General features: G+C 36.4%; 1 protein-coding gene across 3 annotated transcripts in view; it reads right to left on the reverse strand.

The window, feature by feature from the left end:
* Positions 1-12,118, reverse strand: part of MYPN (myopalladin) — a 99,452-nt gene that overhangs the window by 67,886 nt on the left and 19,448 nt on the right. Inside the window, exon 2 of one of the 3 annotated variants that reach the window (XM_043476797.1) lies at positions 5,634-6,536. The exons of the other annotated variants lie outside the window; for them this stretch is intronic. Within the exon in view, the coding sequence (XP_043332732.1) occupies positions 5,634-6,535 (902 nt within the window). The 5' untranslated portion in view covers position 6,536. The remainder of the gene's footprint in view (positions 1-5,633; positions 6,537-12,118) is intronic. 3 annotated transcript variants of the gene reach the window in all.

The following is a 12,118-nucleotide window of genomic DNA, read 5'->3' on the forward strand; positions in this document are numbered from 1 at the left end:
GATCCTGCCTCAAAGGATGACCAGCTCGGGTGAGGTGACATCAACAGAAAGAGGCTGTGAGGAGTGTGCTGAAGAGTAGGACTGAGAACCAGATGTTAGAACCTTAAGTAGAGATTGCAACATCTGGTGGATTAAGGAATAGAGTCAAGGGCCAGTCCCCCTGGGTGAGGAGGTCTCCAAACAGATTGCAAAAGTTCTTAGCACAAAAACAAAGAGCAGTTTGGTTAAAACACTGCCCTTTAGAGAGCTTAATTCAGTAGGTCTGAGGTAGAAGCTGCAAATTTGCATATCCACCAAGATTCCAAGTGATGCTGACCTGTTGGTCCAGGGACCCACTTTGAGTAGCTTGTTCTGGGAGGCTTTTGGAATCTAGTCTCTGCCCCTGTTCTCTGAACTTACCCCAAACCATTTCCTCCTTACTCTTCTTATCCTGGTGTCATTAGTTCCTTCAGTTCCGTAAAGTCAATCATTGTCTCACTGCCTCATATACGTTATTTCTTCACCCTGCGACACTTTTCTGTAAACCCCACTTTGCTGGGCTAACCTCTCATCATCTTTTCTGTCTCAGCTTAAATACTTTTAGGAAAACCTTCCCTAGTCCATTCTCAAGGTTTGGTCCCTTTGCTATATGCACCCTCCTTTATAATATTTATCACAATTATGATAATGTAATCATTGTGGGATTTTTGCCTGTGATCTTTACTAGACCCTAAGATACATGAAGGCAGGGGATTTTCCTTGTTCACTGCTATAATTTTATTGGCTATAGGAGTACATGGCACATAGTAGATACTTCACATTTGTTGCATGAATGAGTAAATGAAGGTATCTAGATTTTCCCAAAAGGTAGAAGAAAAAGCCCCTAAATAATGTAACATTTTAAAATACTTATATAATATTTTACATTACATATCATATATAATTATTTATAATATTTTATATCATTTAAAATATCCTTTGCCTTTATAACTAATTTATTTCCTTTTTATTCCTCAGCATGGCACTCATAGGCCAATGTCTAGAAGTAGCAATAGCAAACTTAACAGCCAAAGCAGAGATCAGCATCTATAAAAGGTACATTTTTACTGCTTCAGAGGGCCATGTACAAGCAAACATACTTAGTGTGACCCAGCTGTACATTCCTGGGAAAAGAATTTCGAGTCAGGATACAAAAAGGGATCATGGCCATTTGCTGTGAATTCCTGCAGACTCTTTCATCTGTGGCTAACGCATGAGTGTATTTCAGCTCCTCCAATGGAGCTATGTCCAAGATTAACAAGCTATCAAAAACAGCTAGCTTTAATGATACAGGATCCTACCCTTACAAAACAATTTCTTCCCAGTCAACTTGGAAATCAACAAATATAGGCCAAAAGGATTTTTCAGTTTGCTAAACTAGAATTATAGAAACATGGGTAAAATATGGAGAACACACCGAGGCACATACATACAAGGTTAGACCTTAGTTGCCAGGTATATGCATTACATTTTCTTGCAAAAATAGGAAAAAGGATACTTTTCTTTTTGACTGTACTATTTTCCTTTATGGTAAACCAAAGAACCTCATTCTTGCAATGCATTTTTAAAGGCATTCTCTCAATCAAAATCTGTGCTCTTGGGTTCTATGGAGATGCTTTAGGAGTTTCAGTGGTGAGCAAGCAGGCAGGACTGCATGCTTCCTCTACCCGAATCCTCTTCAATCCCAGAACATGAATTTCATCTTTAAGAACTCTGTGTGTGTGTGTGTGTGTGTGTAAAGTATGTATTGGGGTAATGTAACATATTTATTGTGAGGAGAAAAATGGGAGGAGGAATTACTGCCAAAAGAAGGTTGGAAAAAACCCTGCCCCAGCCTAGCATAACTGGATGTTAGTTCCAAGTGTTACCTGTATTTATAGTCCCTTTGTAATGCCAGAGATACTGTGTCCAAATTTCCCAGTGTCCAGGGCATTCTTTGGAATGTCTCCAGTTCCACTACCCTCTCGTTTGCCCTTCAGTCCTACGTTTCTGACTATCTATTGGATATGGCCCCTCCATCTCCTCAGACTCAACTCATCCACCTCTTCCAGTTTCTCAGACCTTGACAGTGACCCCAGGGTTCTCTGAGGTGCCCAGCTTCAAACTTGTGGAGTCAGTCTTTTACTCATCCTTCCTATCTAGTCAGTCACCAAGTTCAGCTTGGTTTCTTTTCTTCTAATACTACTCTCTCACATCTTTTCTCTGCTTTCCCACAGCCCCTACCCCAGTCTGATATCAGAGTGTCTGATGCCTGTAATACCTTTCACAGCCTCCAAAGTGCCCTTGAGGCTCCATTCATTTGGGGTCTAACTCATTCTTCTAGACCTATTCTACTTAAATTCTCCCTTTTATCTTAGTTTGTCCTTATACACAACTTTAAATGCTTTCCACTTGATTTTGAAACCAAGTCGGAACTATTCTACTTTGCTTTCAAGGCTTTTCGAAATCATCTGGCTCCACTCTTGTCCAGTTAGGTCAGTCTTCTCACTGTTATCTAAAAATATTACTCTGCCAGCATCTGTACTTTTATATAAACATATTGAGTTGATCTGGCCTAAAAGGACCTGTCCCTCTGCCTACGTCTCTGTCTTTTCTCTCATCTTTCCTCACCTGTTGTCCCATGTTCCTCACATAACCAAGTATTTGCAGTTCCCTGAAAACATTTATCTCTGGGCCTTTCCACTTGCTTTCCTCTTCCACCCTAAGTTTTCTCAGCCGAAGTGGCACCTCCAGCGTTAACGCTTCCTTCATCCTGCCCCCTAGACCAAATATCAATCTTCCTTTGAGCTGCCATTGCATTCCATGCATACTTCTGTTACAGCCCTTATTACACAGTATTGCAATGTTTTGATCATATGTCTGTCTGATTGCTCTATTAGACTGTGAGCTACTCTCTCAGAATAGTTTTACATTTGGTTTCAAAACAAGGTCCCTAACCTCTAGTAGTTCCCAATTGTTTTGTACTCTCAGGGAGTCACTTTAGTAACTCAGTAGGTATTTGTTGAATGAATGAATGATTTAAATTTCTACTTCTTCTTTCTTCAAGGTTCAACTAAAATTCCCTTATGTCTCTGAAGTCTTGTTTGACCTATCTAGTCCTCCAGCCCTTCGTTGTTCTATAAAAATTAGGGTGATTTCTTTATTATCATTATTTTTATTATAATATAGTATATTTACATGTAATGTTAGTTTCAGATGTACATCAAAGTGAGTCAGTTTATATATATATATATATATATACTCTTTTTTTAGATTCTTTTTCCATATGAGCCATTACAGAGTATTGAGTAGAGTTGGGATGATTTCTTTAAATGAGGTTTGCAAGTTCCTTGAGAGCAGGGACATGTGTTTGTATTGCCTCTGTCATTGTATTGGTCACAGTGCTGAGTTTAGAGTAAATATATATATACTTGGTTTCTGATTAAAGCTATATAAATTTTATATGTAGGAAAATAATTTTCATTGAATATTCAAAGTAATGTTCCTAGAATATTCATTGGAAGGACTGATGCTGAAGCTCCAATACTTTGGCCACCTGATGCAAAGAGCTGACTCATTGGAAAAGACGCTGATGCTGAGAAAAATTGAAGGCAAAATGAGGAGGGGGTGGCAGAGGATGAGGTGGTTAGATAGCATCACTGACTCAATGGACATGAGTTTGAGCAGTGAAGGACAGGGAAGTTTGGCATGCTGCAGTCCATGGGGTTGCAAAGAGCTGAACACAACTTAGCGACTGAACAACAACAACAAAAACAGTCTATTTAGACAATCCTAAGTTTTTTCTTAGTATTAATATGATTACTGTGATGAATTCAGAAAATACCTAGTGAATACATATTAATTTCCTGCCATCAAACCAGTGGCTGGGATATAGGCATGAATGCTATCACTAAAGAAATTCTTTCCAGGTAAAAATGAGTCTTGCTGCATGGAAGCTGTGTATATTTCTTTCACTCTTAAATTTGTAAATATTTAATTGGTTGACTAAGTAGTTTCTGAGTAACCACCATATTACTTTGTTTTGGGGGGAATGAGTATTTTGTAATTCTCCTGAGTGATTTTTCTCACAAGAGCCCTGAGTCTTTTTTGTGTTTGAGATTGTCATGATTAAGAATGGGGAGGATGAGTCTTGAGTGACCTGGTCTAATTTTTTTTTAAAGGGTCCAATCTATGTCCAGAAACTAGTGGAATGGATAGAACTAGTCTAAGTAAGCTGTGTCTGTGCCATAACTTGAGTGCTCACCAGCTTACTTAGACTGACCAGATGCCACCGAGTGGTATCCATCATGGTGCTATGATGACATCTTGCCAGCATCAGTGACCAGAGTCCCAGGGAGTATTATCAGGCATGCATAGAGAAGAAGGTAGACACTTCCCTTTGTTGTGTGCTGTTCCAACCCTTTGCCACGTCTTAGGCCAATTGTCTCACTCCTGATTGAAATCTAAGTCGAGTTTCTTGTTTTTCTGTTTCTTTATCCATCGGTATACTCATAATCTAGTGACTAATGTATTATGCGTGACTGCTATAGGCTAGAAGGTATGCTTGGTGCTCACGATACTCCTTTCCTCAAGAGGTCAGTTGTTTAACTAGATAGTAACATGTATATGCCATTGTAGAAATAGTATTGACTATTGCCTTATGTTGACTCTGAAAAGCAAAATTCAATATATAAATGTGTTTTTAGACCAGAATTCCTTTAATCAATAAGCATACACAATTTAAAATATTATTATTAATACAAGTGCTATTACTGCCCTATGATAATTTTGCAAAAAAGATGACGCCCTGCTTACATACCTAGAATAAATAAAAAAGTATATAATAAATACATGTAAAATAAACTTTAAATTGATCTTTACCAATTTTATTGTATCTTTTTTCTATCATACTTTTTCTATTATTTGGCTTTTTTTAAAATTTAAAACTACCATAGGTATTTGTTGAGTATAGATCATAAAGACTTTTTTTAAGCTATAGGCTTTAGGCCTGCGCTAATACCATGGTCATTAGCCACATGTGGACACTTGGAATGTGGCCAGTGTGACTGAGGAACTGAATTCTTAATTGTATTTAACTTTAATTAATTTAAACGTAAAAGCTGATACTCAATTCAGTTCTGATAGAACTTTCAAGTATGTTTGGAACAACTTGGATCTTACAGTGTAGTTTTTCAACTGTATATTTTTTGAAGTCTAAATGCGCATTAAGTATTTCCTAGAAAAATTTAGCATCCATACTGGGATGTGCTGTAAGTGCAGAATTCACATTAGATTTTGAAGCCCTGGTGTGACAAAAGGAATATAAAATGTCTTATTAACAATTTTCATATTGATTATATGTTGAAATGGTAGTGTTTTTTAAATATATTGGTTGAATAATATAGTTTTAAAAATCAATTTCACCCCGTTATTTTATTTTTTTTAAATGTGACTATTAGAAAATTTTAATTTGCACATGTGTCTAATATTAGACTTCTGTTGGACAGTGTGCTTTAAACTCTGGTTTTCTCAAAGGGAGTATATAATCTTTGAAACCACATACTTGAAAGAGAAAATGAGAAGGGTCACAATAGAAGGAAAGTAATCACCAAGCATTACTAGTGGGACATTTTTACCTTACTTGAGGCGGTGGGATTCCTACCACTATGCAATCCAACTGTACTCTGCTTCCCTCTGGAACTTCTCTGCTCCGTAACTTTTGTGTGAACCGCGGAGGTTGCCCCAGAGGTTCCTCATAGTACAAAGAAGAAGGAGAGGACCCTGGGGTGTTGTCTCCACTGGCCGCCTCACCAGCAGCCTGCTCAGCTTCACGCCTCTTAGCTTCCTGCTGTTCCAGCGCGTGGTTCACTTCATTATCCCTGGTATCTGCAGGGATAGGTATGGGAACCGAAGATCTTTCTCTTCTTTCTGATAGATCTGGGAAACTGGAGCTGTTTTCCTGTATAACTTGGTTTTGCGATTCCAGTTTACTCTTGTGGTTTTTGCAGGCACGAGGTCTAATCCTTTTGGAGCTATGGGCTTTGAACAGGGATGAGAGCTCTTCAATGAAATCGGCAGCCTTATTTAAGAATACTTTTTTGGACTGGGCTTCAGAACTGTACTGTGGCCTTTTTGCCTCCTGGAGGCTCTCTTTAGAGTTGGTAGGGCTTCGAGAGTTATCCTGGCAGAAGTTAGGGTCAAAACTTGATATAGATGAGTGTTTTGTCTGATCAGAAGAAAAACGTTTTCTAGCTTGAGCTTCATCTGCTTTCTCCAGGGGGTCATAATTGATTGCCAATCTTGCCAGATTGACACTTTCATCTAATTCTTCTTGGCTCAGAAAGGCTGAAAGATCTGGAAGGTCATCTTGGCCTCCTCCACCTTCAGCAGCTCCAGAAGAACCCCCAAAATGGAAAGGGTTGGAGGAAGGCTCTGCTCGACTCCTCTCATTGTTTCCCCGATGCCTAGTTTCAGCCAAATAGCTTTCTCTCAGAAGCTGAGATATGGAAGTAGAAGCTTCTAGGCTGTCGTCTTGCATGCTGTCACGAAATAGCAATAATGACAAAATGCTTAGATTATTTCTACAGAATAATAGGTCTGTGTTGATTATAGCATGATAGATACTTAAGAACTTAAACCTTAAAATTAAAATTACCTAATTTTGATAACTTTCACAAAGTTTAAAGACTTCTCAAATTGTAAAATGGAGAGGAACTGAATGAGGTTTCCCTGAAACTGGAAATAAAAGCATGGGTGATTATCACTTTATTAAATTAATCTTTAAATATGAGTTCAATTTTGAAAGCTATGCTATAACTATAGAGCCATTAAATATAGTTTCTAAGCACAATTTTGATAATATCTATAAAGGGTTTTTAGTTTTAGAGGACTTTCTCATACACAGAGATTTTCTTTCCATCCTTTCCCCTTTCCCCTGAATGTAATAAAATAATAAAAATTAAAAGATTTTGATAAAATAATCTTGTTACTGAAAAATAAAAACTTGATCTAGCTCATGAAAATAAATAATGCTTTTATGACTAGAAACTAATTGTTTAAATTCAATGTTGTTTGTAGGCTCAATCTGCTCTTGAAAACTATAGTGATTTAGCTTTCTCAAATAAGGTATAATTAATTAATTTCTGTAAAGGTATGAGTACACCTAGGTTTAAAAAAAAATCTCTTAAATTAACATTGGTGAAGAGGGGATATGGAAGACAGGGAAGTGGGGTTCAATACAGGACACTTTTCACTGTATACCATTTTCTTACTTTTAAATTGTAATTATATAAATATGTTATAATCAGTTATATATTAGCCTAAGTTATATGAGTTACTTATTAAAAAAATAAATAATTTGTAAAGTCTTATAAAAATAGTACAGTAATTTTCATTCAGTATAATAACTTTAGCTCAGTCCCCTGGACTAGAAGTCTGGGTAATGCAAACCACTGTCATATTATTGTTACACCCATTTTATTCACTAAGACATTTATTAGAGGGCCAGCACGCTTGTGACCCATAGGTTGTTACTCCTCTCTTTCCTCTTTAAGAGATGTAGCCAACTAATTACAGTATTCTTCCCACTGACCTTCACTTTTTTAAGTCTCCATTCGCTCAGCCACCACCAACCAGTCAGAGCTGGTAATGGAGATGAAGACTGTTTGCCATTCTTGGCTACTGTTTGCTACTATTTGCCATTCTTGGCTACTGTGTGCCTTGTGCTGGAAAGGTGGAGAGGAAAGTAATATCCTGAATATTTTCGGACTTTAACATTCTATGACAAATTTTATTTCAGTTAATTTCTCTTCCTTCTTGTATATGACAACCTCACTTATAAGAAAAATATTTGTGATACCACAATATATCATAAGGAGGGCTTCCTAGGGACTACCCTACTTCTCACACTTTTAGAATGCTACTTAAAACTAACTTCCAAATTGACAAGGTAGGCAGTCACCTTGAGAGGACAATTAGGATGAAAGGATGACCTACAGCTGAAGGATGACCTACAGCAAAATATTTTTCTGTCTGCTAGCCACAGGCTGAGATTGACACTACTGGAGCCACTTGTTTGGGTGAAGTTTACTTTGCCTCAAAAAAAGATTAATTGAGGGACTTCTCTGATGGTCCAGCGGCTAAGACTCCATGCTCCCAATGCAGGGGGCCCGGGTTTGATCCCTGGTCAAGGAACTAGATCCCACATGCTGCAGATAAGATCTGGCACAGTCAAATAAATGAATATGTACTTTAAAAAAGATTAATTGAAAATGCAAAGGGGTTGGATGGGTGTGAAGATTTATCTACAAAGATATTCATCATAGTATGGATGATAATATCAAAAAAGTGGAACCATGTTCAAGAAAAATTAGTTAAATTATGATATACTCATTAAATAGAACTATATGTCTGTATTAAATTTTGAAGAACACTGAAGGATATACAAAATAGTATATAAAAATGTAACTGAGAGCCCAGCAGAAAATTTGTCACTTTGTACATTAACTTTGTAGAGGAACAGTTAAAGATATTAAAATAAGGTGCAAAATGCTAAATGTGATTAATATACTGATTGAAAATCCTTTTCATTTGTAAATCAACTATCCCATTAACCTAGTTTGAGTTTATGTATGTATTTAAACGTGAGAAGAAAAGTTAAGTGATTTATAAATCAGGATGTCCCCTCTATTCATTGGACATTACTGTATATTGTGTTTTAATGTGACTTTGTCTTTAACTGTTTAGTTTAAGATGGCTTTTATCTTGGGGCAACATAGAGTGAGCATTGGCTTTGGAATCAGATAAATCTGTTTTCATATTCTGGCTTCATCTATTAGGAGTTGTGTGACTTTGAGAAAATTACCTAACTTCTCATCTGTGAAACATGGAAAATATCTATTTCCCAGGGGAGTGAGGATTAATAACATTATGAATGCAAATCTCTTAAAACAGGGCCAACCACTGTAGTGAGCACTCAACTGATGTTAGTAAAAAGATAATACTTAGGTAAAAGGTGATGTTAATGTTGAAGAACTTGCAAAAAGTTTATATTTATGGTGCAAATACAGAATAAAATACTCATATAAGTAATTACTGCTCTCTACAACAATTTTTTTTTCTTTTTTAAAGAAAAGGAGCCAATTAAGGTATAAATGTGTACCTGTTCTGATGCTTAGTCACGAGAAATTATTATAACAAAAATTCCAAGTGTTCAAAATTAAGGATTTCTTTAATGTTTGAATGTAGCATTTGTTACCCAACACTTTGGTTCAAATCCTAATCCTGACAGTTTCTAGCTGTATAAACTCAAGGAAGTTACTTAAACTCTATAAGCCTCAGTTTGCTTGTTTGTAAAACAGGGATAATAATGTAGCCATCTCATAGGCTGAAGGGTTAGTAAATGTGCTTGGCATTTAGTAAACAGTCAATATAGGGTAGTTACTATTATTTATTAATGTTTAACAACTGTGGCCACATACCATGATAAGAAATGGAAGTAAAACTAGTGACATGACTTGATGGAAGGACACACTTTGAGGAGAAATTGAACTCTAATTTGTAGTTAATTTAGCATATCTATACCTCACTGAAATAGTTTCATGAACAAACTATGCTGCTTTCAGATCTTTGTACATATCTGCTCAAGCTGCTCCCTGTCTTCATGTCTTTTTGCTATCTTACTGGCCCAAGTCCTAGACAATCTTCAGCTCTTAGCTGAGACTTGGCCTTAGGATTTCTTCTTTTTCCTGAATTCGGTCCCTGTCCAATATGCTCCTCAAATTCACTGTCTTAACCCTCAAACACAGCCCTTATTTCAGTATATATTTGCCTTTTACTTTTTTGTCTACCTCATTTTGTTTTGTACACCATCATCTCTGTGCATGCACAGCATATAGAAGGTAATCAAAAAGTATCTGTTGAATTATTTTGTTCAGTAGAACTTCCTACTAAATCTATTGTTTTTAAGTTGCAGGCTAAAGTAAGACAGATAAATAGAAATATTTACAGAGGAAATTTATAGACACAAAGAAAAAATATAAACTGGCAAAAGCAGTAGGAAATTCAAAGTGACTTTCAAATAAAAATGTATTTATGGTGGATAAAATAACTGGAATTATGTGTTTTTTTAATACCAGAAGTATCAAAGAACATCTGATTGTAATAAAAAAAAAAACTGGGTTTGAATCTCAAGTCCAACACTAAATAATTTTGCTATCTTGAGCAAGTCACTTAATGAGTCTGAATCTCAATTATCCTCATCTATCAAATGGGGTAATAACAATTTCATCTCAGTTAGTTCTTAGGTGGAAATGCATATATAAATTGTTAAACTGATAAATACTACATAAAATAGGAAACATGAACATGTATTACTTTCTGTTTCAAGCATTAATTTTAAAACTATCTGTATAAAATTTAACACTTTAAAAAAACTTAAGAGCTATTATGGATAACCCTGCTTGCATTTATTCATCCAATAAATATTAATTGAACATTCACTATGTGCCAGGTACTGTTCTAGGCCCTGAGGATTCATCAGTGAAAAGACAAAGTCCTTGCCCTCATGGAGTTGACATTCTAGTGGAGAATATATAAATGTTAAGAAGAAAAATAAAGTAGGGCACGGGAATAAAGAATGATAGGGTAGAGAAGAAAGCATGCTATTTAGGCTAGGGTATCAGGCAAAGCTTCTCATGCAGTGGAGAAGTTAGCCACGTGACCATTTGGGAGGAAGAATATTCCTGACTGAGGAAGCAGTAGGTGTCAGTGCCAGGGAAGGTGAATGTTTGGTATGTTTGAGTCAAGCCCGGTGTTCCAGGAGGTGAGTGATAAAGAAGAGTAGAGGGCTAGGGCATGTGAAGCCTTTCAGACCATAGGAAAGACTTTGAGTTTTATGAAACATGTGAATGGGAAATACCTTTAAAATTTTTTGAAGCAGATAACATGGTTTTGAAAAAGTTCAACTGTGGCTGCTATGCAAAGAATGCAAGATATGATGCTAGTTGGGATCAATGAGTGGTATCAGCGGGAAGTAGCAAGAAATGGTCAGATTTGAGGTATCTTTTGAAAATAGAGCTAGTGTGATCTTCTGATGGATTGAAAGTGGAATACAAGAGAAAGAGCAGAGTCAGGAGTGACTCTAGTATTTGTAGCCTAAACAACTAGGTGAATGGTGGAATTATTTACTGGGATGAGGCAGAAGCAGGTTTTAAGATGTGTTCTCTTGGACATTTCATTTGACAGATGTCAAAGTTCTCTTAGACATTTCAACTGATGTGTTCAGAGTGCTAAACATTGGACATTGCTTCCTTCTTTCTGCTGCTTATAAAATTGAAACAGATATTCCGCCATTTTCAAAATAAGAATCAGTAAATATCCTTGGAAACAGATTGTGGTTTTGATGAAATGGTCGTAGGTTTGAAATGAGGCAATTAATGTGGCATCAAGACCAACTTCAGTAAATCATGTAAATTAATTTACATAGAATGCTTACTGAATGTTCTTCACTTTATTTTGCTAAATATCTCTATTTTTTTTCCCCTATGAATTTTCCTGAAAAAGAGATCTCACCTCAGAACTTGCTTAAAATTTAAGAGTCTGGTTTATAAAAACAAAACTTAATGCTGATAACTTTGGACATATTTCTCAACTCTTATTAATGCAACAATATTCTTCTGTAGGTTCTAAGATGACCTTATCGTTAGAAATATCATGAGTTATTAACTCATCTTTTGGTTATAATATGGATGTTTAAAGAGGGGCTTTGACAAAGAATTTGCAAAACCTTATATGAAGTAATTTTGATTCAAACATGATTACTGAAGTTTTCTGGCTATAAAGTACTCTTAGATATTAAGTGAAAAAGCAAATCTGGTGCTAAAAGAAAGAAAGAAAGAAAGTGAAGTCTCTCAGTCGTGTCCTACTCTTTGCAACCCCATGGACTGTAGCCTACCAGGCTCCTCCATCCATGGGATTCTCCAGGCAAGAATACTGGAGTGGGTTGCCATTTCCTTCTCCAGGGGATCTTCCCAACCCAGGGATAGAACCCAGGTCTCCCACATTGCAGGCAGACGCTTTACTCTCTAGATCAACACAAAAACAACCTAATATGTAATAGTTA

The sequence above is a fragment of the Cervus canadensis genome, chromosome 8 (genome assembly GCF_019320065.1).
Source record: "Cervus canadensis isolate Bull #8, Minnesota chromosome 8, ASM1932006v1, whole genome shotgun sequence".
NCBI lineage: Eukaryota > Metazoa > Chordata > Mammalia > Artiodactyla > Cervidae > Cervus > Cervus canadensis.